The sequence below is a fragment of the Sturnus vulgaris genome, chromosome 23 (genome assembly GCF_052056855.1).
Source record: "Sturnus vulgaris isolate bStuVul1 chromosome 23, bStuVul1.hap1, whole genome shotgun sequence".
Lineage (NCBI taxonomy): Eukaryota > Metazoa > Chordata > Aves > Passeriformes > Sturnidae > Sturnus > Sturnus vulgaris.
The window spans coordinates 8699418-8723539 of NC_142265.1; the positions used below are offsets into that span (position 1 = coordinate 8699418).

The window sequence follows — 24122 nt, forward strand, 5'->3', positions numbered from 1 at the left end:
GTAGCCCTGTAACTAATTACTTTAAGTGTTTTCAATGAGCTGCAGTTCGGCTCCTTTATAAAATCTCCTGCTGCGCAGACCAGATTGTCATTATGATCGGATCTATCCTTGGACCTATTAATTTTGCCCGGAATAACAGCTGAACAGATGGGGGAGAAGGCTACTCTGCCTAGCAGAGCTCTGTGCAGAGCCCGTTTGCTCCCCAGGGCTCCTGCAGCCGCTCCCAGACCCATCAGGGCCGGAGGAGCCGGCGCTGCTCTGGGCAGATGCTGCTGCTCAGACCAGCCCCTCCAGGGGATGGAGCCTGTCCGAAAATCAATGGGAATTACCAGCCCTGGTGCCACATTCCCTTTCTTCTGCAGCAGACTGCCTGGAAATGTCTGGTTTTCGGTCAGGGAGGCTAAACTTTAAGAATTTCCCTGAAGCCGAGTTTGTTCCTGAATCATTAGGTTGTTTGAGTGTTTTTCTCCTTCTGAGTCTCTCCAGCTTGTTCTCCCTCTTCCTTTCCCTGATCTTTTCAAGGGGAAGGCACATCCATCACCAAGTGCTAGCGCAGGAGGGACAAAGCCTTTTCCAAAGGACCATTAGGTGATGAAATACGTTTCCCTGCCCTCGTGGGTGCCCACGTGCTGTTTAAATGAAGCTTTTTAACTGAATGTGGCGGTGCCTTTTCACATGGGGGAAATTGTTCTAGTATTTACTGCTATTAAATTAATTTCTCAGTAGAGGATTTTAGACTCTTGTAATTCATGAGGATATTTTCAGTCCTGTTTACTGTCTGGTGCTTAAAAAAAAATTGTCTCAAGCATTTGTTTGCCGAATATAACGCTGTTATTACATTAGCTTTCCCTCACAAGAGAGACAGGGGTTCATTAATGTTGATGTGAATCTTATTGTATCTCGGAGCTCTCTGAGCAGCGGGTAATTTTTCATAACATATGTGTGGCAATATTCAGGCACAGAATGATGAGTGGAAAATGGTTGTAGCCTGGCGCTGGTACACACCCCGAGCGGCTGCAGCTCTGCACAGCTCCGCTGGGAGATGCTCCAGGTCCTCTGCTCTCGCTCTCAATATATATATTACAGGATATAAAGTGCAGTCTGGAGTCAAGCAGTAGCCCATGGGAATCTCATGAGGTTTAACGAGGCTGATGCTGCAGCCTAGGAATGAAAGGATGGAGAGCAGCCCTGGCAAGGACAACTCGGGTGAGCTGCTGGATGAGAGGCTGGGCAGGAGCTGGACATGTGCACAGCCCAGAAACCTCCATGTCCTGGGTTCATCCCACAGGATTGCCCACAGCAGCTGTGGCTGCCCCATCCTGGGAGTGCCCAAGGCCAGGCTGGACGGGGCTTGGAGCCACCTGGGATGGTGGAAGGTGTCCCTGCCATGGCAGGGGGTGGAACGAGATGAGCTTTAAGGTCTGTCTCACCCAAACCACCCTATGATTATTTATATATTTATATATTTATATATTTATATATTTATATATTTATATATTTATATATTTATATATTTATATATTTATATATTTATATATTTATATATTTATATATTGGCCACGTGCAAAGCAGAAGTGCCTTCGTGCCTGGGCAGGCACTGCAAAGAAGAGAGCTCAAGCGGAGAAATATCTCTTGTTCTCGAAGAATGAATACCCAAACGGTGAAAGAGACACAGCCCGAGGTGGGATGGGGGGGGGGGGGGGGGGGAAGGAAAAAAACTGCTTCATTTGAAATGTTATGAGTATCTCTTAGTCCTAATGCCTTCCCTCCGAATGGCTGCATTCAGCAGCGGAAATTGGCAGCAATCAGGCTCACAAGTGTTCGAAAGAGATTTACTTGGACAGATGAAAGAAAAACCATTTTCTTCTAAATGCCGGTGCCCTGAGCAAGGTGCTCTGCCGGGGCGGGGAAGTGCGCGGCTCCTCAGCCGCTGGAATAGCACTGGGATATCGCTGGGTTATGACCGGAATATCGCTGGAATATCGCTGGAATATGGCTGGGATATCGCCGGGATATCGCTGGAATATCGTTGGGATATCTGAATATCCTGTCGGGGATGGAGCGGCTGCGGCCGAGGTGTGGTTTTTCATCTGCCGCTAATGAAAAGCTCCTCTCTGGTTTCTTGGTCGGGGCCGGTGTTTAGTGCCGGGTTTTGATCGACGAAAAGCTGCGATTCGGGGCTTCTTCCCCCGTGCTTTGAAGTCGAGATGCGAGGAGGCGGGGAGGGGAGCACGGGGAGCCTGTGAAGATCCAGCCCCGGACTCGTCAAAGCCAAAACCATAATTATTATCCCCCTGAGAACAGAGCCCCATCAAAGCCAAAGCCTGCGGATGAAAGCCCAGCTCTGAGCTCCCTGCTTTTAACACCTCGTTTGTTTTTAAGCTCTGTTGTTCCCAAATGAACAAACGGTTTGTCTGCGGTGCCCAAAATAACCAAAACCCTAAAAAAGCAGTCGAGTGCCCCTTGCCGTGGTGTCAGCGAGCTGCTGCTCCGGCCACGTTTGCTCCACTACTGCTGTCGGGCAGTAGCTCCTTTTCAAGGCGGTTCTGTGGCTCCAGACAATAAAAAAAATCAGAGTGTTCCAATGTATGAAATAGAAATACTAAAACAAATAGCCACAAGTAGCAGATGTTGCAAAGTGTAGTTAACAACGAGTGGTTTCTGGCCAGTTTGGGGGTTTGCCCCCACCCTCTGTCCCATGTGGAAGAGCTGCCTGGCTGGACAGCAGGGCTCCCAGGGAGCTGGAGTGGGCAGAGAGGGACCTTCAGGCCCAGCTTTGCCCAAACCTGGTGGTCTGTCTTCTCTACTTCCCCTCCCTCTTCCCAAATTTCCGAGGGATGAGGCAAACGAGGCGCTGCTGCCCCGCCGGTACTTGCTACTTACACTGGAAATGTAAGATGGTTTGGAAGATGGTTTTCCTCTCCCTCCTGACCCTCTCTGAAGAAGGAACATATCACACCTCTGCCAGCCCAAAAGGATATTTCCAGAAAAAAACAGCACTTTGGCTTTCCATCGCCGTGCTTTGGCATTCGGGCCGACTGCCTGGGTTTATCTTCCCTCCTTGTGCTCAGGAGGCTTTCAAGTAGCATTTCAATTAAGATTTTAAACTGGCAAGATGCAAGTTAGATCAGAGCAGAGCTTGATCTTAGCAGCTCCCCTCCGCTGCCCGTTTGATACTGGGAAATGTCGCTGTTTGTTCTTCTGTGTCGGGGATGCTGCGAGTGAGCGATTGCATCGTGTGAGCGCTCCCCGGGGAGATCTGAGGGGGAACTGCTCATTTTCCTCCAAAACCGCCCCCCAAAAATGAGCTTCAGTGAGCAGGGGGGTGGCTCCAGAATAGAAACTGGGCCGTGAAATTTGTCAGTTCATCATTTGGGTCTGGAATGAAATCACTGTATAGTTATAGATAACTGTTTAGGGTGAGCCCTCGCCCAGTGATAATGTATCTATAATCTCTATTTTTTTCACTTTTATGTTTTTGGGAGAAATCTGCTTCCTCATGTGTGCACTCCCCCTTGCACAAGGGCTTTTCAGCACCAGGAAAATACAAAGGATAAATAGTGGTAAACAAGCAGAGCTCCACCCAACGCCTTTCCAGCCCGCGCCTGTCAGTGCAGCAGCTGGATGGAAATGCTTCCCCAGCAGAATTTACCGTGTGCTCAGGGACTGGGAGTCGCAGACCTGGAGGCAAAAGTTGCCTTTTTTCCTTTAGAGTCTCCTCTTTCCAGTGCTGCTTATGAGGCAGAAAGGGGTCGTGTTGTTGCTGCAGGTACGAGCTGCCACACCAACACCACACCTGTATCCAAAAACCTCTGAGCCTCGTCCAACAAAGCTCACTTTGATTCCTCCTTTGAGTGAAAACTCTTTGCCTTATTTAGGGAATGGAACTTGCTTCTATCTGCTGTTTTCTTAGAGGGAATAATGATTTAAAATAGCAGCCAGAAAGCTCCGGGGTCCTGGTGGCTAATTAGTCATACAGTGACAAATGATGGCCACCCATCAGTGCAATATAATCACCCATAAACGATGAATTAACTGGGGCCAGTCACTGTCACCCCACCATGGGGCTCCTCAGCCAGTGCTCCTTGGCACAGGGTCAGACTCATTCTCCTTCAGCATTGAGAAGCCTGGCTTTTTCAGCTGTCAATATCTTGAATTTAAAGTGCCTGAGATAGGGCAGCTTGAAGCCTCTTCTGAGGACTCCCAAAAGCTGGACCAGTTTGACCTCATGGTCATGCAGACATCTCTGCCTTCGCTGTCTCTTTTCTACCATCTCTGCAGAAATACACAGTCATATTCAGTTCCAGAGCAGGAAAAATGAGGAGCATTGCAAAAATCAATGTTCAGCAGAGGACAGTGACTGGAGGGCTGAGGGGGAGGAGGATGCTGCTCCTGCTTTCTGAAAGGTTATTTTAGCTAAAGACAATGAAAAAATGCTCCAGGAGAAGAGCAGCTCCTGCAAAGTCCACCTGATCCTCGTGGTGTTTCATAACTCAATTGCAGCAGCGCATGAACCTCTGCAAGGAATATTATTCTTGTTAGGATAGTGAGTTCCCATTTCTCATGCTGTGCTGGCACAGCCTGAAGCCTTGCTGTTGTTGTTCTAACCCAGGAAGAAACCCAGCAGAGATGGCTTTGCTCTGTGCTGTGGGTGTCTGGAGAGAGCATGGCAGAAGGAGACACGAGCCAGGCTCTTCCTTTAAGATTGAGTCTAACCATTAACCCAGCGCTGCAGTGTCCCCACTAACCATGCTCCCAGCTCTGTTGCCCTTCTCTGGACACGCTCCAGCACTGCAGTGTCTTTCTTGTTGTGAGAGGTCCAAAACTGACCCCGGCATTTGAGGCATGGCCTCACCAGGGCTGCAGTCACTGTCCTGGTCCTGATGGCCACAATATTTCTGCTACAAGCCAAGATACCAATGGGCTTCTTGCCCCCCGGGCACATGCTGGCTTATTCTCAGCTATCAACCAACAATGGTCTCATTTGAACTTTATCTGCACAATTTAAATTTAATAGTTTCACTGGAATGTGCTGTTCATCTTGTCATAACATGGGGGTGTTTGGGAAGGCTTCAGAGCCGGTTTAATTAGCAAAGTTATTTGGGAGGGCATTTTGCATTATCTTCCTCCTTTTCTCTCTCCTCCCGCTCTGTAATTTCTGTCAGTCTCAAAGGCTGAGCGTTGTGGCACACAATAAACAGAGCGGGTTCAAAGCCAGCGGTAGCAGCGCTTCAAAGGACACGGGGAAGGGAGGGCTCTGGCAGCAGTTTGTGAGCTGTCATCTTCTGTACCGCCCTCAAAAACAAATAAATAAGCGAGAGCAGGTCTGTCCCTGTGTGCTGCCTGCTGTGGGCACTGTGACTGTGGATTGTCCTGTCCCACAGTGCTGAACTGGGAGGCACCTCTGGACAGATGGGGTGTGGGCAGGGACACACTGCCAGGGATGCTCAGAGGAACTTGCTGTGCTGGGCAGTGCCAGGATCCCAAGGGAAAGTTTTCCTCCCCACTGGGCAGTGGCTGTCCTGTTAAGGCCTTCGTGTCCTCTTTGCAGCAAAACCTACTTGTGCATTCACACGGGAGCCACAGCCGCTCTGCTCGGGCTTTCCGTCCGTCTTTCTGTCTCGTGTCCCAGGAACTCCACACGTCGCTGCCCGTCTGGCTGAAAGCCCAGGGCAGCAACGGGAAGATTTCCACTGACTTCAGTCTGTCTTGGATCAGATCCAGGGTGGGAGCAGGATTAAGATATCCACTCAGTCCCTGATGGCCTGGACGATGGCCAATGCCAGCGGCACGCTTAACGTGGCCTCTCCTGCTCGGAGCCATCCTGGCTGCTCGGCTCCTCCAAGCCCCACAGCCCTCAGAGAAAGCCAAAAGTTGTGCCACAGCTGTGCCACAGATGGCCTCTGTGTCTGCCTGGCTGAGGACAGACCTTCTTTGGGGCAGGGATCATCCGTGTGTGTTTCCAACACAGCACTCTGCTCTGAACATAAACAATAACAAGGGACAAGGTTTTGCTGCTGCAGTGGTGTGAAATAAACCCAGATTAACTTTCCCACTCCTTTTCTTTCTCTCTCTGCATCTGAGAGCAAGAAACACAATTGATTACAGTGCTATGAAATTAGTAGTGTAGCTCAGCGTTCAGCGGTCAATTAGGATCCGCAGCGGAATGCTGGAGCCGCTCCTTCGCCTGCGGCGCTTTGTTCCCTGAGCTGCGTGGGCAGGGGGAGAGACAGCCCCGTGGAGCTGCCAGCAGCCCCCGTCCCCACCATCCTCGGCGTCCTGGGCATCCCTCAGGTGTGTTTGGCATCCAAAGGGAAACATGTCAGGAAAACGTGGCATGTCAGGCTGGGCTTGAGTTCGGCCAGCCTGGGTTTTGAGGGCAATTATATTTTGAGCTGAACTTGTGCCAAATTCAGCGGGTTCCAGTAGATTTGTTTCTACCAGGGAATGAAACACACTGGATTGAAAGGGGAAAAAAATGTTCCCACCAAACAATTCAGGCCTTTGCCCCCTGCAGCTCTTCTTTCATGCCCGTCACTGGTTCACACCAAAGGCTCCCCGGGAGCTGCTCCCCCGCTCCAGCTCCACTCTCCCCTCGCCTATTGAAGGCTCTTCCAGAAGAGTGCAGAGCTCAACCCGCTGCTTTTCCAGTGCAGGCTGGCTCCTGTTAGCCAAAGGAGATCTGGGAAAGGTTATGCTCTTAAGGAAAATGATTCTGTTGCTGCACTAACAAAAGGGAGTTGCGTTTGATGGAGGAGGTACCTTGGCGAGTCCTCGCTGTCAGTCACACCTGAGGCACACAACACGACCTGCCACCCTGCACCAAAGCCACCCCGTGTTTGAGAAGCTGTCACCACACAGCTTCAATCCCTCACCAAAAAAAAAAAAAAAAAAAGTAAAAATCCAGGTTCTGAAGGGCATATCTTAAAGATTGCAGAGAGTCATCTAGTTATGTAAAAATAAAATATGAATTTTAATGTGAGGCATTAACATGAGCTCTTTTAGGAATAACTACAGGACTTCATGATGAACGAATTAGAGCCCTGCTCTAGCACAGGTGCCTGCCAGTCTTCATAAATCAGCTCCAACAAGTTAATTCTTCATAAAGGAAGAGGAATGTGAATCTCGGGGATGGATGAATGGGCACATAATAAAAGAAGGTGCATGACTTAGAGCACAGGTCCTGGCAGGTGGGAAGAGGAGAGCAGTGTCAGGCAACACGGGAGAGAATAAGAGTTTTGGGAGAGGTCTTTTATATGCCAACAAAAGGCAGTAGGTTACAAAGATGGCTCTTACCTATTGCTCCTATCATGGTACATCCTGGAGACACCTGGGATGACTGGGTGCTGTCAGAGGTGCCAGGGTGCTCAGTGCCACGCGGGAGGCAGGGCACTGCTGGCCATCTGAAGGCTGCTGTGGTCCAGAGAGGAGGCACAGGGCGATGCTGTGGCTCCTGTCCTTGTCACAGCAGCTGCTGTCGGGGAGGAGAGCGCCCGTCCTCCCCGCACGTGGGGATGCTTCTCACACTGAGCCTGTTCAAAAGGTCGCAGAGATGTTCCCTGTGAATAGAGCTTGCTGCTGAGCCCGGCTGCTTTTATTTGTTGTTGATTTTATTGATGTTATTGACTTTTCCATGGGGCACTTTGGGGACGTTTGCACGATCGCATGTGCAGGCGCTGCAAATTGCTTGATGGTACAATGTTTAACTCGCGCTCTGCTCGGGCGCCAGAGACACATTTTTATTAAGAATCTGCGGTGGTTGTTGCTTTTGTGTTTATGATAAAATATATAATGCAGTCCTCACTGCTGCCGTCCCGCTGTGACCACAGGCTAAGGCAGAGTGATGATGTGTCATGCAAGCTCTTCCCAGGCAGCAGCAGCGTTCCCAGCACATGGACCGGCTGCCAAGAGCTCCGGGCTCTCTGTCAGCGTCCCAACAGGTGGGGAGCGTGTGCAGGACTGCAGCATGACCAGCGCAGACACCACTGCACGGCTGCTGCTGCTGCTGCTGCTGGGCTGTTCCCAAGCTCCACTTCTGCAGGCGAGGCTTGAACCTTGCAGGAATTTGTGTAATTGCCAGATGGCAGCTACGAGGGGTGCAGGAGGTCAGATGCACCTGGAAATTCTGGGGTTTCTAACCCAAGGTCAAGGTCTCCTCAAAAGGCTGGGGGTCTGCTGCTGCTGGACGAGCTGCTCCAGGGCAGTGAGACGTGCCCCCCAGGAAGGTGATGGAGTCAGAGGTTTCACCGGGAAGAGAGAGGGATAAAGATACAAACCCTTCTGACTGCAGCCTCTCCCTGAGGCATTTCGCTGTGTCCTTGCTGTTCCCTGCCCTCTGCATCCCTGCTGTCCACTTCTCCCGGGCAGCCAGCATCATGGCATTAAGTGTTTTAACCAGAGCTTTTATAGATTGAGCTCTGGAAATGTGATGTTAACACAGCTACGCAGACAAACACCATTAATATTTCAATACGTGGGTGAGGACAGGGAGAACATCCTTTCCTCCGTAAATAAAACAGGATCACTTGTTTTCTGCTCCAAGACTTGTCGCCTGCCTGAGACAGTAATATTTTAAAGTTGATTGGATCTTAAAATTGTAAGAGGTCCCCAGTGGCTCGACTTTAGCTGGCATTATCAGCTCAGCCATTGTCTCATGAAGCAATCTCCTCTTGAACCATCCTGTGCTCCCTCATCCTTTAAACACGTGCGGCCGGAAGCAGCTCCATTCTCTCTGGCTAAGGCTGGGTGGTGATGGTGAGGAATGAAGATGAATATCCTCATGCCTGCGACCTTGGCAGCAGCCAGCCTTGTCCTTGGCACCTCCCAAGGTTCCTGTTTGCTTTTCTTCATTCTCCAGGGACAGGTTGACAGTGCTGTCCTTCAGGCTGAAAAACACGTCCAGGGGGAAAGCTGGGGGAGCAGGAGGGAGAGAGTGACATCCTGCAGTGCCCGGGGGCCGAGCTGGTCCATGCCCTGGGCAGGGAGGAGGTGGGGGCACTCACTGCCATGGGCTCTGTGCTCTCGGAGGGAAGCACCAGCACCAAGCACATTCCCCAGCAAGGAGCAGCCAGTCCTGCAGCACCTTCCAGCAGCCCCAAACGTCCCAGGGCAGCGTCATGGCAAGATTCTTGTTGTCATGATGGATTTAAACCTGGTCCTGCTGTGGAGAGGACAAAGCAGGGAGTCCTGAGGGAGGGTGAGATGGGAGCCAGGAGCTGCTGTGGTGCTTCAGGCAAGAAAGGTGATTTCAGCTGTAGAAGAAAGACTTGGGCACATCCCCACAGCGATTAAGAGGGGGTTTACACACTGGAGTTGTAAGGACGATTAGAAAATGGGGATACACAGCTCTGGAAATTAGGAAGAAGAGAAGCAAAGGGAGGAGGTGTGCTGACAGGATTGGGTGAAGGAGTGCTGACACTGCCATGCCTGCCCAGGAAGAGGGAAATCCTGATGGCATGTGGCTGGGCAGGGGGAAAGGGAAAAGCAAAATGATCCTTAGTGGTTAGGAATGAAAGTAAGACAAATTCAGGCAAGAAATATGGGACAAATTCTTAGCAGCATGGTCATAAAACATGGGAATGGTTTACCTAGGGATGGCAGTGCAGCTTCTCAGAGTCTTTAAATCAACACCAGATATCACACGATCTCCAGGCAGAGAGCATCTGCAATCTTCTGAAGGCTTCCTTTGGGCTACACTACCTCTGCTTTTAATTAGGGTGGGTTTAAAAAATTAAAAATCCTACTAGTTGATTTGCCTTTGCAGTGAATTTCCCCGTTGGTTTCCATCTGAGTCCCATGAAACCAGGACTGTGTGTCTGCTGTTCTTATTTCCAGCTTCAGATAATTCTTCTAAAATGCCCTCTTGTACAAATTGAGCCCAATACGTTTGTGCTGTGGTAGCTAGGAGACTGGCAGGAACAGTGCTCTCTGTGATTATCCAAAGCAGTTGTCATGTTATTCTCATTGCTAATGGTATATAATTATGTATTAAGGCTCTCTCCAGGTAGGGCATCTTGGGGCAATTAGAGCACACAGCAGAGGACATGGAAAAGACCCCAAGACAGGTCACTTTGTCCCTCTGGAAAGGGAAATAATTGTCCCAGGACACATCATTCACATTTTTGCTGCCTGACACGAAAGCAGATCCATTGCAGGGAGCCAGGACATGGTGTGGTCAGAACAGGCAGGGCAGGATCCTTTCTCCACGTGCCTCAGTGCACGCAGGGCATGCAGCACTCACTCCTGGTCAGAGCCATGCCACAGTTCATGCCAGGAATGCATTCCCCTCCTTTCCTTTCCTTAGCACCCTTTGCTCTGGGTGGGGGGATATGATTAGCCCTAATTTATCTGCTCTGATGATCACAGGCTGGCTCGGGTCTTGTACAAGCTGCCTGTGGCATTTGACGGGGTGGGTGAGCCTGAAGAGGATTATCTGTGGATAATCTGTTTCTCCAGGGGCGGTGGAGGTGTAGGCTTGCTGGTACCTTCACCTGGCCCAGCCAGCCCATCATCTGCCGAGGCTCACAGACCAAAAACATCATCCCAAACTGCACTGCTGCCCTGCAACACGGACCCAAGGTGGGGGAGAAGGCGGGAGTGACAATACCAAGTGTGTGACACCAATCACGGGGCAATCAGAGAGGTGGGACCCTTGCCTTCTGTGCTGGCACATGCCAGAGTCCTGGGCTCATGCAGATACCTACAGGGGAATTCAGGCAGGGCTTCTCCCTCCTTGTCCCCCCTGGAAACAAAGAACAAAACAATCTAATTCCTGCAGGAAATCCTTCTTCCCTGTGGGAACAAGGGATTATGTCTAGAAGGGTAATATGTACCCTTCAGACCTCCCTTGGACCGCACAGCCACCCAAGGGAATCCCGTGGGCTCCGTGCAGCATTCCCACCCCGGCCCTGGCTCCCTTCTGGAGCTGCTTCTCCCACCTCTGCTCGCAGCTCGCTGTGTTTGGGAGACACCACAAGACCAAGTGCAGCAACAGCAGCGATGCCAGTGGGGAATGCAGCTCAGGACGGGCTGGGTGGTGTTTTGGGCTGTTAAAGAACTGCGATTGGAGGGTCAAAACTTGGGCAGGGGAAGGCAAGGGCATTGCCGATACACCTGGCAGGTGCACCTGGCAGGGAACATCCCACCACCCCTGCTGCAAAGGGCAGCTCCTGCCAGGGCTGTGGGTGAGCAGAAAATGGAAACATGCAACAGGCAGGGACATTGGGGGACACAAACAGCCAGAGTGAGCAGTGAGGACAGCGGGGGAGCCTTCCACTCTGCTCCCCAGCCCTCAGGCCATGGCTGGGGGCTTCCTGACACCACTGCAGGCATTTCCCCTCCAAGAAAGGGCTGGGCTTTGCCTGTGTGGTGGCACTGGGAATCCAGAGCCACCTTCTCTGTCGTTAGGAGGAGTTTTATTCTGACTGGGGGGAACAATGAGAACAAACACCGCAGAGTGCTGGCTGGTGATGAAAGTTTCTGTGAACCAACAGAGATTTGCTTCAAAGGGGCCTATGAAGAGGTTCCACTTAATTATGAGGCAGAAAGCGGCACATAACTAATATATGCACACAAATATATACCCATGCACGCAGCCATCCCCTAGAAGACTGGGCAGGGAGAGAGCCAGGCAGATCCTTTGGTGCTGCAGCCCTGGCAGCTCATGGACCAGATGCTGCACTGGAGTCACGTTGCTGCCAAGGGGACACGAAACTCAGTTTTATTTTTAACTTGGCTGGAGGGAAAGCGGAAGGAATGGAAGAAGTAGATGAGGACCCTGGAGATCTCAGCTCAGTTCTTGGCTCTGCTACAGATTCCCCATGTGACCTTAAGGAGGTCACTTAATCTCTCTGTGCTTCATTTCCCTTCTGCAAAGTTTGGAGAGCGTGATCCTCCCTCCGGTCTTGTCTGTTGGGTCGGGAGCAGACACCGATTTTATTCCCTGGCAAGTGCAGTGCAGGAGAGCAGCTCTGTCTGGGGAAGGGGCAGGGCAGGAGAGGAGAGCACTGTGTCTGGGGAAGGGACAGGAGAGGAGAGCACTGTGTCTGGGGAAGGGGCAATGCAGGAGAGCACTGTGTCTGGGGAAGGGGCAATGCAGGAGAGCACTGTGTCTGGGGAAGGGACAGGAGAGGAGAGCACTGTGTCTGGGGAAGGGACAGGGCAGGAGAGGAGAGCACTGTGTCTGGGGAAGGGACAGGGCAGGAGAGGAGAGCACTGTGTCTGGGGAAGGGGCAGGGCAGTTTCCCCAGCTGTGTCCTCACACAGGCTGTGTGTCTCTTCAGAAGAGTTCCCCCCAGACTTCCCAGGAAAGAGGATTTTGAGGGTAAACAGCAAAGCCTGGTCTTAGGAAAGCAGAAGGATTTGCACTCTGTAACCTGCCCTCAGTGCCCAGAGCTGAGGGGTTGGTAGGTGCCACTTGACTCGCCAGATAATTGTTTTCTTTTCCAAAACGCGGTGTCTGCTAGGCACTGCCACACCATTATCACACCCATTTATGCTCTTCTCCCCGCTGCTGTTGGTGCTGTTAGGGGAATGGATCTCCGTGACTGTCACCTCTCCCTCCCCTGGCATGTGAGTGACAGCCTGTGCCCCGCTCGTGGCACCGCGCTGCTGCTGGCGGCTCCTCCGGCACGGGGATGAAACATTGCTGCAGCACCCGGCAATTTACGGCCATTTGGGTCCCATCCATCAGTGGGGAGGCGCAGAGAGACAAGTCCCTGATTCCAGAGGCCCCTCCGTGCCCATGGCCTGTTCCTCACGCTCTCCCGTTTGATCCTTTCCCTCTCTCTGCTCACGCTGCTCCGCTCGCTGTCCTGCTGGAAGGACAGTCCTGGCAGGGATGGGGGTGCCCCATCCTCATGGGGCCTGGGCGGCTGTGGCAACTTCCTGACAAGTTGTGTTCTACAGAGTAGTCACAGGGTAATCTTGCACGTCCTTGTTTTGTCATTTAGGGCACTTAAAGTGTCACAGAGATTTCACTACCCTAAAAGCTTATCTGTCAGCAGGAGAGACTTATTCCAGTAAAAGGGTATCATCAGCAGCAGTGGGAGGAAAAAAAGGAGACAAAAATCATGTCTGAAGGTTTTCTATTCCGGGCTCTCTGCAGCCGACCTTGAGGCGATGCAGCTGCACCCAGCGGCTCCCAAGGCCAGTGGGCAGCCCTGGCAGCAGTGCCAGCGTGGGCTGGGCAGTGTCCCCAGAGCATCCCTGCTCAGCCACCTCAGCCCGGATGAACTGGGGGGGAATGTTGCTTGAGGGTCTCTGTTTCATGCCCTGCCTTCTTGAGGTTGGTGTTGTCTGTGCTGCAGCTGCCACAGGGCAGAAGTTCTTCTGGCCCATTGTGGCAGAGCCAGCAGCTGTGCCTGCGAGCAGGAGGATTTCTCAAAAAAATGAGAATGCACTGAATCTGGGCAAAAGTGTGGCATGAGCTGGTATTTTTCCTGATTTCTGTGGTTTGCACCCAAACAGCACAGTGTGGGTGCATGGAGAGAATGAGAGGTGCAGGGCAGAGAAAAGATGAAGGAAGGAGGGAGGGAAGGAGGGACGGATAACTGATTGCTCTTTTTGCCATCGTGGGAGGCTCAAATGGCTCATGTCTGGAAGGAGTTTCCATGGGAAACTCCATCCTGGCAGCGACTGGAGCTGTGGGGACTCCTGAACAGTGAGAACAGGAGCACAAACTCCTTGAGCAGTTACAGGTGTAATGTGCTGTTAACCACCTCGACCCGGCAGACATCCACAAGCGTTAAGGGGTGCAGCCAAGGGCTCCCAGGCACACTCTGTATCCACCTTTGAGGAATCCTTTGTCCCAAAAGAGTTATCTGCATCCCTATATATGGAACCTGTGCGAGGCTGATGGAGCTTTCAGAGCATGGAAAGAAGGGGTGTAAGTGCTCCTACACGAGGGAATGGTGCAAGCCAGGAGATCCTTGCATTCCCTCTCCCCAGCCCCTGCTGCAGGAGGGAGCTTTGTTTCCAGCCCAAAATAACACCCACTTTGGTGGGGTTTATCTGTGCTCTGCCAAGTGCGTGACAAATTTGTACTAAATTGGAACCTCGAATGATGCCAGCACAGAAAACCAGGAATGCGATTGCATAATACAGGGAAACAAGATAAAAATCCTCCAAACAGCACCGTTACTTCAGAAGAAAGAATAAACAATATTTAAAAATGTATAAACACAGGTGGCATATTTTCCTTAAAAAACGTTTCAAGAAAAACAAAAGCATCTTAACAAGGAATAAAATATAAGAAGCAGAAGTAGGTCAGAAAAGAAGGAGTCAAAGGAAGGGGGGAAAACTAACATGATAATGAAAGACAAAGCAGATTCTGGTGGCACGTGGCCATGATGTGGGTCCGGGGAGCTGCTGGGACAAGGATGAACTGTGTGACAAGGATGAACTGTGTGACAAGGGTGAACTGTGTGACAAGGGTGAACTGTGTGACAAGGATGAATTGTGGGATAAGGGTGAACTGTGTGACAAGGATGAACTGTGTGACAAGGCTGAACTGTGTGACATGGGTGAACCTCAGCTCACACACGGCACTGTCCCAGGGCCCCAGCAGCTCTACAGGGATCAGGGATGCATCCAGGCATCTCTGCAGGTGCTGGCTGTGGTGGATAACCCTGTGCAGCAATGTCCCTCAGCTCTGCCCTGCTCCAAGCCTGCCCACACAGAAAACAAACCTCGCTGGAATTGCCAACTTACCTGGGAGTCGGTGACAGAGAAGAGACATTTCACAGACTCATTTATTTGCCCCATTAACCATTTTAACGGCCTCTCTGCAATAACAATCATTCCCAGGGTTGGCAGAGCAGGTGTTCCAACAATCAGCAGGATTGAGAAGCCCTGGATGGCCATTATTATTAATGCCCATAATAAAAACATGCCTGGGAGCCACACACCCCGCTCCATTACACCCTCTGGTTTATGGGCCAGCAGCTCCCGCTCCAGGACAGCCCAGAAGAGGCCAGGAACAGCAGCTCACCTGGCAGCACCAAAGAAAGGCTGTCCAAAATCACCATCTTTCAACTGACTTGTTTTATTGTGTGGAGAAAGAAGGACTGCACCTAAAAGCAGGTGCAAGGAGTATCAAACAGCGTGGTTTAGCTAGAACATCCAAACCCGGGCGCTGCTGGGGCCCAGCGTGCTGATTCCCCACTCAAACTGAAAAGCAGCAGCAACTCAGGCTTCTGTCTGCATTGAACAGCTGGTAAGAAACAAGGTAACCCAGGGGCAGCTTCCCAAGAGACTGGCAAACAAAAAAGAACCAGGAGACGCATCTAGTGTGTGCTACGGGCTGGTGTGGCAGGAGGGGAAATCAGCTGGCAGCTTTATCACTTTCCCCGTTCTCAATCAGTTTCCTTTTCTTCTCATCCGTTTTCCTCTTGAAGATGTGGTCTCTGTAGAACTGGAGTTCTTTGATGCTTTCCCTGATGTCATCAAGTGCTCTGAAAGAGAATTAAGGTTTCACCTAAGTGCCTAGGTACATCTCCAGCTCTGCCCAGATCCTAATGCTGCTGAAAACTTCCAGGCTTCAGGAAACCAAACTGATGCACATGGAAGGTGCATCTGTCAGAAATGAAAATAACCCTCACTGTCCCAGGGAAGCAATAAAAGTCCAGTGGTGCCAACGTGCCAAGGAGTAACACATGGCTTATTAGTTTATGTCACCCTGGGACAGAGCTGCTGGAAACCAACAGGGTCTATAGCATTGGCTGTTAAAAACAACTCACTCCGAGGGAAGAGCCGAGGGCTCCAGAGAGCTGCCCAGCTCCAGCCAGGGCATGCTCAGGGCTCAGCTCCATCAGCAGCACATCAGCCATGACTTTGGCCAGACCTCTGCGACTGCCAGCCCTGCTCCTCCTCCTCTGTGGGTACCAGAGCCTCCCTCCTGCCCAGCACAGGCACATCAGAGAGGAGCCACAGAGGTTCCCTGGCTCCTTCCCACTACCTCTCTGGCACATTCCAAGCTCAGGAAATAGGCAGGAGCAGGACTCTCACCCCCGATTCACAGTTCTCCAATTTTTGTGTTTCTATGACCACCTCTGTCCATAAAAAGGGCAGGTAACACCCATTAAGTGACTGTTTGCATGGTCAACAAACATGCACTTTGAAGAGCAGAGTGAATCAGAAGGGTTGAGGAAACTTCTGGTTCTCTGGATTTTAGTAATGCCTTTCCCTGCACTATCTAGGCTTTGGAAAGGAGAACACAAACATCTGACATGGTGCAGGAGCACACAGTCTCCACCTGCATCAGGCACAGGATGCTGGAATTCACGGGGAGCCCCATATCCTGCTCAGGAAGAGCAGATTTCCCTGCTCTGTCAGAGACAGAGGCACAAAGCTCACCTGTGAGAAGCCGCCTTCTTTGGTGCAAACTCGTACTCCTCTGGATACCAGCGCCTGTGAGCAGAAAGATTGCCACTTAAAAAGAAAACTGGGATTCAAAACCATGTCTGGTGACTGCTGCAGGTTTGTCACACTTGGTGAAGGAACCTTGGTTTCACTGACACCCAGAGAAGCCACAGCCCTGCGAGTCCCCTGCTGTGATCTGCAGAGCCCCAGCACCACAAACGGGCATCCCAGGGTATCTTTCAAACCACTTAATTGGGAGAACATTTACCTGCAAAGTTCCTTGACAGTGCTCACATCAATGATCCTGTAATGAAGGTGCCTCATGAACTGCGGCATGTATTTGTCAAGGAATTTCTTATCTGCATGAACAGAGTTACCTACAAAGACACAAACAAGATGTTTCTTCAAAGACGCTACAGAGCAACACGGAAACGAGCAGCAGGCGGGGCAGGCTGGGAGAGATCACAGGGGAAGAAAAGCAGCTCATTTATCCCATTTTCTAGCAAACATGATTGTAAAGGTTTGTCAGATTTTCATTGCAGGATCACACGGGGTTTAATACTAATACCTCAGTAATTCCTCAGTTACTACTTCCACAGTTTGTGTCACACAGATAAATATCAAAGAATTATGCCAACACCGAGTTTTTTGCCAAGTGAAAGTGGCCATTGGTATTGATTTCACTCAGCACCTGTCCCAGGATCATGTAAGAAATTCTGAAAGCAGTTCTGGGTAACAGGACACCTGGAAGATCCTTATTCAGCCTTTGGTTGGCTACCCGGGGAGGAAAAGACACAGCACAGAATAGGAGCACCATCCTGCCACGCGTGCCAGTGTCCCTGCATCCCGCTGGGAGTGCAGGACAGATGAGGTGCTGCAGTTAAGGAGGAAGATGAGGATGATGCCTCACCTGCGAGAGGACAGAGCCCCGGGGGCGTCTGCTGCCGCACGAAGGACAGGAACTCGTACTCTGCCTGCTGCAGCGAGATCTTACTCTCCTTCACAGCCTTAGTAAGGCCAGACTGCAAAAAAGCCAAGTCATAAATCAGAAACATCCTGTCACAGACACTGCCAGGAATGCTCCAGTTTCTCAAGTAAATGTTTAACTCTGCAGTGGAAGGTCAACCCTTCGAGTGCTGTTTGTTCCCCAGGTACCTCCTGAACTCTGTCTCAGTTCTCTGGGGCACCCCCAGCCTCTACTCTCCCCAGGGACCTCCTGCTTGGGAAGGAAAACCAAGGCAGGTGAATAGCTCTGGCAGCACTGACCTTCCTCTGGGGTTTGGGGCTTTTTCTTTCCCTTTTTTTGATTTCTCTGCTCAGAAGTCCTTTCAGTTACCAAGACGTGAGGCATTGTTTATCCACCTGCACATCCTTGAGCCAGGAGAGTGCTACATCCCTCTATATCCCTGTTTCAGGAGAGGCACTCACCTCCCCAGCAGGGAGCAGCAGGTACCAGTGAACACAAATAAACAGGATCCTGCCTTCAGGGTTTATCAAGATTCCTATAAATCAGGAAAGTTCCTCCCTTCTATTTTTTTTTTCAATAGCTAAATGTCAAATCCTCTCCAAGTGTTCTCAGTGATTTATTTCCATCTGGCTACGCTATATATTTCCACGACTGTGCAGCAAAAATCTACTTGACAGATCCAAGTGGTGGTTAAAAAATTCATTATGTGGCAGCATTTTCATCTATATTCTAATTGCTTCTCTTCTCTTAGTCAATTAAAAATAAGTAGCTCCTCAGGAGCAGCAAGGACGCATGCTACCATCTCCAATTCACTCCCGAGCTGAAGCCGAGCCGGAATCCTCGACTGGAGCAGGGAAAAGCACCCATCACAGTAAATTAATATTCATTTCCCAAACTCTTGCTAATTCTTCCCAGGGAGAGCAAGATGCCGAAGGGGGAAGGGGGGGGGGTTATGGATGTCTTAAAACTTCAGCCCTTAATTGAAAACTAACTTGAATTTCAATTCATCATCAGGGACTGGAAAATTCATTTGCTCTCTTGCTGCTGGCAAGGAGGAACCTTTCTTTGGTGGCCCAAAGCACTAAAAATAATCTCTTGCTGCAAAAGTGAAGCTTTCAGTGAAAAAATCCACAAGGCTCACAGCACTGAGGGAAGAGGCAAAAGCCCAGTGTTTACAGGCCTGTTTAATCCCACGTGTACCAGAATCCACAGGAAGAAATCTGCATTTGACTGGCTCTGGACTGTTCTGCACTGATCCTGCACTTGCTCTTACTCAGGCATTCAAGCTTCACCTTCCCCTTCCCCACTGGAATTACTCTGAATTATTTTATGCAAGACTTCAGCAGGAGGAGCTGTCAGAATTTGAACCCAACCCAGCCTGCACCAGGGCTCCCACAGAGGCAGGAGGTGGCCAGCAGCTCTGTGAGAGGACCAAGGAACCAAACCCCAATTCCCAACCTCCCACTGGGAGAAAGGAGGCTCCTGCCAGTGGCACATCCCTGAGTGACAGATCCCGTCCTGGTCCCCCCTGGCTGCTCCAGCCCTCCCAGGAGAGCCTCGCCGCTGCTGAGCTGTGCTCCTGATGATCCCAAACCAGGACGTAGCTTCCAGCACTACTGCAAATTATCAGAAACCAGGCTGCAAAGCACAGGCTGCTTCAGGCAAGCTGGGAGCTGAAGGCTAAGGATCCTCAAGCGCACTCTGAACTGTGCCACAGATGACTCTGAGAACCAAACACTGCACACAGGCTCCCCAGCACAAACTACGGCAGTGTCTCTCACCCCTCAGTGCACTGCCAAGTGCCCAGCACAGGAGCTGTCCCTGCTCAGGCCGTTCTGAGCTGATCGCCCAGGATTAATTAATTAATTACACGTCACTCGCATCGCGGCCGAGGCTCACAAGGCTTTACCTTCCCGTGATGCTCCTTGCACCACTCGGACATGCTCTCCAGCAGCTCGTCGGGCTGGTTGATAATCAGGTTCGGGCCCTGTCGGGGAGAGGAAAACACCAAGGTAATGGGTAAAAAGAAGTTTAGAAGCGTGTAAAAGTTTAGTGCCAAGCACAAGCAGAGCACGGAGCAGTGGCAGCCTGGGGACACGCGGTGCGGTGTGAGGCAGGTCCCCGCTCCGGTGCCGGTGCCGCGCTCCCGGTGCGGAGCAGCGGATCCAAGGCGGCCGGAGCCGGGATCGCCCGGCGTTCCTTTGTTCCAGCATCCCCTGGAAGCGGCGCGGTCCCGCGGGGTCCCGCCCGGCCCGCTCACCTCGGCCAGCACGTTGAGGTCGCAGTCGGTGATCAGACACGCCATCTCCAGGATCTGGTCCTTCTCCACGTCCAGGCCCGTCATCTGCCAGGGGCGAGCGGCAGCGTCAGCGCGCCCGGGGGCCCGCGCCCCCCGTCCCGTCCGCTCCTTCCCCGCGCCCCCCGCCGCCCCGCGCCGCCGCCCCGCACCTCCAGGTCCACCCAGACCATGCGCTGCCCCATATCGCCGCCGGCCATGGCCGCCGCCCTCCGCCGGCCCCGCCACAACCGCCCGGCGCAGATCCGCAGGCGGCCCAGGCCGGCGCGGCCGCCGCCCAGCATCGCCGCCGCACTACAGCCCCCGGCGGCCCCCGCGCCGCCGCCCGCACGCCATGGGGGGGGCGGATACGCCGCAAGGGCTGCTGGGAGATGGAGTCCGCGGCAGTACAGAGCGCTCCTGCCGTAACTGTTCTCACGGAGCAGCTCCGCTGTCCCCGCCTCAAACGTGGATGTTGACCCAGGGGCTTTCCCCAGGGAGACTTTTAATGTTCTCCAAGACAGTATTGTAATATTTTCAATGGACAACGGGGAATTGAAAGGGAGTAAGTTTGGATTACATATTAGGAAAAAATTCTTCACTGTGAGGGTGCTTAGGCACTGTAACAGGTTACCCATGGAAATTGTGGATGCTCCATCACTGGAAGCATTCAAGGCCAGGTTGGACAGGGCTCTGAACAGCTTGGTCTAGTGGAAGGTGTCCCTGCCTCTGGCAGGGGTTGGAGTGAGGTGGTCTTTAAGGTACCTACCAACCCAGACCATTGTGTGATTCTATGACTGTATAAAAAATGACATGAGGAATGTTGCAGATGCCAGGCAGCATCTGTCCCACAAAATGGTAGACCCTTCCATCAAACACAGATGTTCCTTTCTCCTAAAAAATTCTAACAGCACTTCTCTGTGACACAAGGGCAGAGTGGTGGTTTCTCCAGAATTTCACTATGACTTCTTTAGCCCATGTAAAGCCCTGAAGTGTGAGTTAACACATTTAATACTGAGAACAGAGTTTGGCAGGACTGCACTGCTGGTATTTTTACAAACACTAAAAGGTGACTTCACTGGGTTGTTTTTTTTGGGAAGGGGGATTTATACATGTACTCAGTGAGAAACAGGTCACATTGGCTTTGCCCTCGAGTCCATCAGTGCCGCGCCGAGTGCCACTTGGCCTCTCTGTAGCTGTCCCTGCGGTACTCGTAGCTCCAGCTGTCCCGGTGCCTGTCGTGCTCCTCGCGGCTGCTCCGGTAGTGGTGCTCGGCCTCGTGGCCCCTCTCATCGAAGCCGTACTCGTCCCGCTTGCCCCGGCCGTAGTCGGGGCCGCAGTCCCCGAAGCGCTCGCGGCCGAAGTGGCGGCTGTCCGGGGGGTAGGGGTGGCCGCCCAGCCGGCCCTTGCGCGGGGCCGGCCCCTCGGGGCGCCGCGGCCCCGGGGAGCCGGGCAGGGCGTGGAAGGAGTGCGGGTAGCCAGGAGGGCCGAAGCCGGGCTGCTCATATTTCCCCCCGAACTGGGGCTGCTGCCGAGCTGCACTGTTCATCTGCACGGGAAAGAGGGAAAGGGATGCTCGGTTTGGTACATTTGCTGCCCAGTGGAGTGCTTGAACCAAACCCTGGGCTGGCCTCTAACTCACACTGCAGATACCAGAGCGGAACAGAACCATTACTTCACCCACAGCTGGACTCCCACAGCCCAGAGCCCTCTGTACCAGGAGCTTCAAATCTTCTGGAATTGTCATTTCACAGCACCCCAAAAGTATATTCCCACAACCTGTGCCTGTGAGTGTGTGCACGTACCACCGCTTGTCTCTGCAGGCTCGACTGGAACCCCGGGCTGCCCATGCCATCTGGAACCCTCTCATACCTGCAGGGAAAACAGATCAGGAGTTTCAGCCTTAAACACACAACTGCTGCAGTACAAGGGGCATCTGCATCCCATGTGTGTTCTCTCCACAGGAAAGAAACCCCAAATTGCACTTAGAAGCAGCCAGGAAAATGGTGAACCATGCAATGTCTATCTCCATTCCACACTCCTGTGCTAGTGACACTCATACCTGCTGCAGTTGGATGCTGGATGAGGCATCCCAGGAGGGTTGGTGCCAGCAGGTCCGAGCTGGGAACAGGACGGATTGGTATCTTGGGCTGCATGACTGCTCCCTGAGGAAAGACAAATATTTCAGGAGACCCACAAATACCAGTTAAGGAACTCGGTGTGAAGTGACCTTGCAGAAAATCAACACGTTTTGAATTGGTTCTCAAGTTTCCACGTGTTAATTGGCTCTCAAGTTTCGTCAGTGATCTACAAAAGCACAAGGCCCAGTTACCAAAATAAAGCACTGCAACGGTCTTGATTCCCACCAGAAAGGGCAGAGATATTGTAGCCAATGTGCTTCATTTAACCACTAGCAGATGCAGTGCTGCAGGAATAACCAATAAAACCCCAAAGAGAAGGCTCAGCCAAGGGGTTACACCGGCCATGAGGGACAGAAGGTCCCTGGTGGAAGCACCGGAGTGAGAGGAGCAGAGCTGGCAGATGAGGGACCCCTTGGTGAGTGGCTCCTGCAATTTACCCGGTTAACCATGATTCTGTTACAGGCTAGGACAGTTGACAGCAGTTCACTTTCCCTCTAGAAAACTGGTGAAGGTCCCTTCGGTACCTGATCGGAACTGGATGCGCATGGGCCGCCCGTACAGCTTGATCCCGTTGAGCAGCCGCAGCCCGTACGGCACCGACTCCTCGTGTTTGAAATTGACGAAGGCGAACTGCTTGGGCCGTCCATCCCGGTCCTTCGGGATCTTCACGGTGATCACGGGGCCCGCCTGGCATCGGGAGCGAAGGGTTAAGCAAACACCGGGAGGGAGCGGCAGCCGCCGAGCACGTGCGCCCCGCTGAACGCTGTCCCGCGGCGGCCGCCGTAGCCCCGCCGGCCATGGCGGCCGCGGCCTCCCCCGCCGCGCCCTTCCCCGGTACACACAGCGCGGGCGGTACCTGGTGGAAGAGCTCGAAGATGAGCTCCTCGGTGACTTTGGGGTCCAGGTTCCCCACGAAGAGCGTCCGGTTCGCCTCAGCGGCCGCTGCCCCCATCGCCCCGCCGAGATCTGAACGAGAGGGTCGCAGCGGCTGCGCCCCGCAGCGTTCGGCGTGACGTCACCGGGGGGCGGGGTGTGCGTGCAGGGGCCGCCCCTTCCGGCGGGGGCGGGGCCAGGGGGCGGGAATGGGGCTATGGGGAACGGGAACGGGAATAGGAACGGGGCAATGGGAACGGCAATCGGGCAATGGGGAACGGGAACGGGAGTAGGAACGGGGCAGTGGGGAACGGGAACAGGAACGGAGGCAGACATGGGAAAGGGAACGTGGACAGGAACGGGGCCTCGTCAGCACCGGCTCTGCGCGTGCAGAGCCCGGGCGGGGTGGGCCCGGGGCACGCGGGACGGGCGGAACTCCGGGAATTCACTGCTGATCTGTAATTAATCAATTACTGGCAGTAAAACGCGTTTGCCCTAAGGGAGTCGTTGATGCGTCACATGCAGCGGCCCCGCTGTCGCGATAGCGCGTCCCTGTCACGAGCCTGCGGGCAGGTCCTGCCCCTTGGCCGCCTGTGCCGCGGCTTCTCCGGGGCTGCGAGCCCGGCTGCTCCGGTGGCTGGATCCCCTCGGAGTGCGTGGGCTGTGCCCGCACCAGCCTTCCCAGGGATTTCACTTCTCCAAGGACTTCGGAGAGCATCCTTGGCTGTCCCCAGCCACTGCAATCCCCTGGGTATCCCAGAAGATGCTGGATGTAAAATGGGTGTTCTCCATCTGGAAAAAGTTGGAGAGGGGCAGTTGAGTCTTCATTTTTCATTAGATCCCCACACGTTGCAGCAGATCCGATTTCCTTGTTAATTGGGTGCTGTTCATTTTCTCCACTTCATTACTTGCCGCCGCACCTAGAATTTATATCCATTTGGTTTAATCGCGTTCGCCTGGTTAAATTCCAAACAGTCACTCGTTCAGAAAGGGAATTATTACCTCGCTTTGCCAGGACTTCCACTTTGCCTTAATTTCCCTGGAGCCTCGTTTACTCTGCTCTGCCTGTTCTCCCTGCCTGGGTCCCCTGGGGCCTGGCTGGGAGCGTGTGGTGCCCGTGCCGTCGTGGCTTGTTCCACGTGCGAGTGCCACAGCCCTGGCCAGGGGCCACGGTACGAGCTGGTGGGCTCAGGCATTGCCTGGCACAGTCTCGCCCAGCCCAGGCTTGAAAAATACACAGTGGGAGAACAGGAACCACTTCAGGTGCTTCTGAGATGCTCTTGGAGTTCTATTGTGCTTGTTTGTGTCACTATTTTGTGCCCTTTTTGCTCTCCAAAGGAACAAAGCGGAAAACCAGAAACTTGCTTTGGAATAAAAAGCCCATTCCTTGGCTGCCTGTTTTCACTCTTAATGCTCTGGCACTTGGAAACATTGGTGAGATTTCAGCCAATTCCACTTGCAAGTTTCAACTACAGAAGAGGCTCGGTGGTTTGTTTATTCGGGAAGT

At 52.6% G+C, this 24122-nt stretch overlaps 2 protein-coding genes across 2 annotated transcripts; both read right to left on the reverse strand.

The window, feature by feature from the left end:
• Positions 1-15027: 15027 nt before the first annotated feature.
• On the reverse strand, positions 15028-19921 carry REXO2 (RNA exonuclease 2). The gene is made up of 7 exons (XM_014884730.2): positions 19775-19921; positions 19587-19670; positions 19236-19313; positions 17270-17381; positions 16628-16736; positions 16354-16407; positions 15028-15452 (listed from the first exon to the last, which is right to left on the reverse strand). The coding sequence occupies exons 1-7, from the start codon at positions 19904-19906 to the stop codon at positions 15323-15325; spliced, it is 699 nt and encodes a 232-aa protein (XP_014740216.1). The 5' UTR covers positions 19907-19921; the 3' UTR covers positions 15028-15322.
• A 153-nt stretch (positions 19922-20074) lies between these two features.
• On the reverse strand, positions 20075-22761 carry RBM7 (RNA binding motif protein 7). The gene is made up of 5 exons (XM_014884729.2): positions 22599-22761; positions 22267-22429; positions 21664-21766; positions 21407-21473; positions 20075-21150 (listed from the first exon to the last, which is right to left on the reverse strand). The coding sequence occupies exons 1-5, from the start codon at positions 22692-22694 to the stop codon at positions 20761-20763; spliced, it is 819 nt and encodes a 272-aa protein (XP_014740215.1). The 5' UTR covers positions 22695-22761; the 3' UTR covers positions 20075-20760.
• Positions 22762-24122: the final 1361 nt, after the last annotated feature.

What these genes read in the sequence shown, in the direction of transcription:
- REXO2 (XM_014884730.2), bottom strand. Translation starts at nt 19,906, where the DNA reads ATGCTGGGCGGCGGCCGCGCCGGCCTGGGCCGCCTGCGGATCTGCGCC. An exon ending in TGGTCTGGGTGGACCTGGAG is followed by an intron (nt 19,671 to 19,774) that starts GTGCGGGGCGGC and finishes CGCCCCTGGCAG; the next exon opens with ATGACGGGCCTGGACGTGGA. An exon ending in GGGGCTCTGTCCTCTCGCAG is followed by an intron (nt 16,737 to 17,269) that starts GTGAGGCATCAT and finishes GTGTCTTTGTAG; the next exon opens with GTAACTCTGTTCATGCAGAT.
- RBM7 (XM_014884729.2), bottom strand. Translation starts at nt 22,694, where the DNA reads ATGGGGGCAGCGGCCGCTGAGGCGAACCGGACGCTCTTCGTGGGGAAC. An exon ending in TCTTCGAGCTCTTCCACCAG is followed by an intron (nt 22,430 to 22,598) that starts GTACCGCCCGCG and finishes TCCCGATGCCAG; the next exon opens with GCGGGCCCCGTGATCACCGT. An exon ending in CCAGCATCCAACTGCAGCAG is followed by an intron (nt 21,474 to 21,663) that starts GTATGAGTGTCA and finishes TTTTCCCTGCAG; the next exon opens with GTATGAGAGGGTTCCAGATG.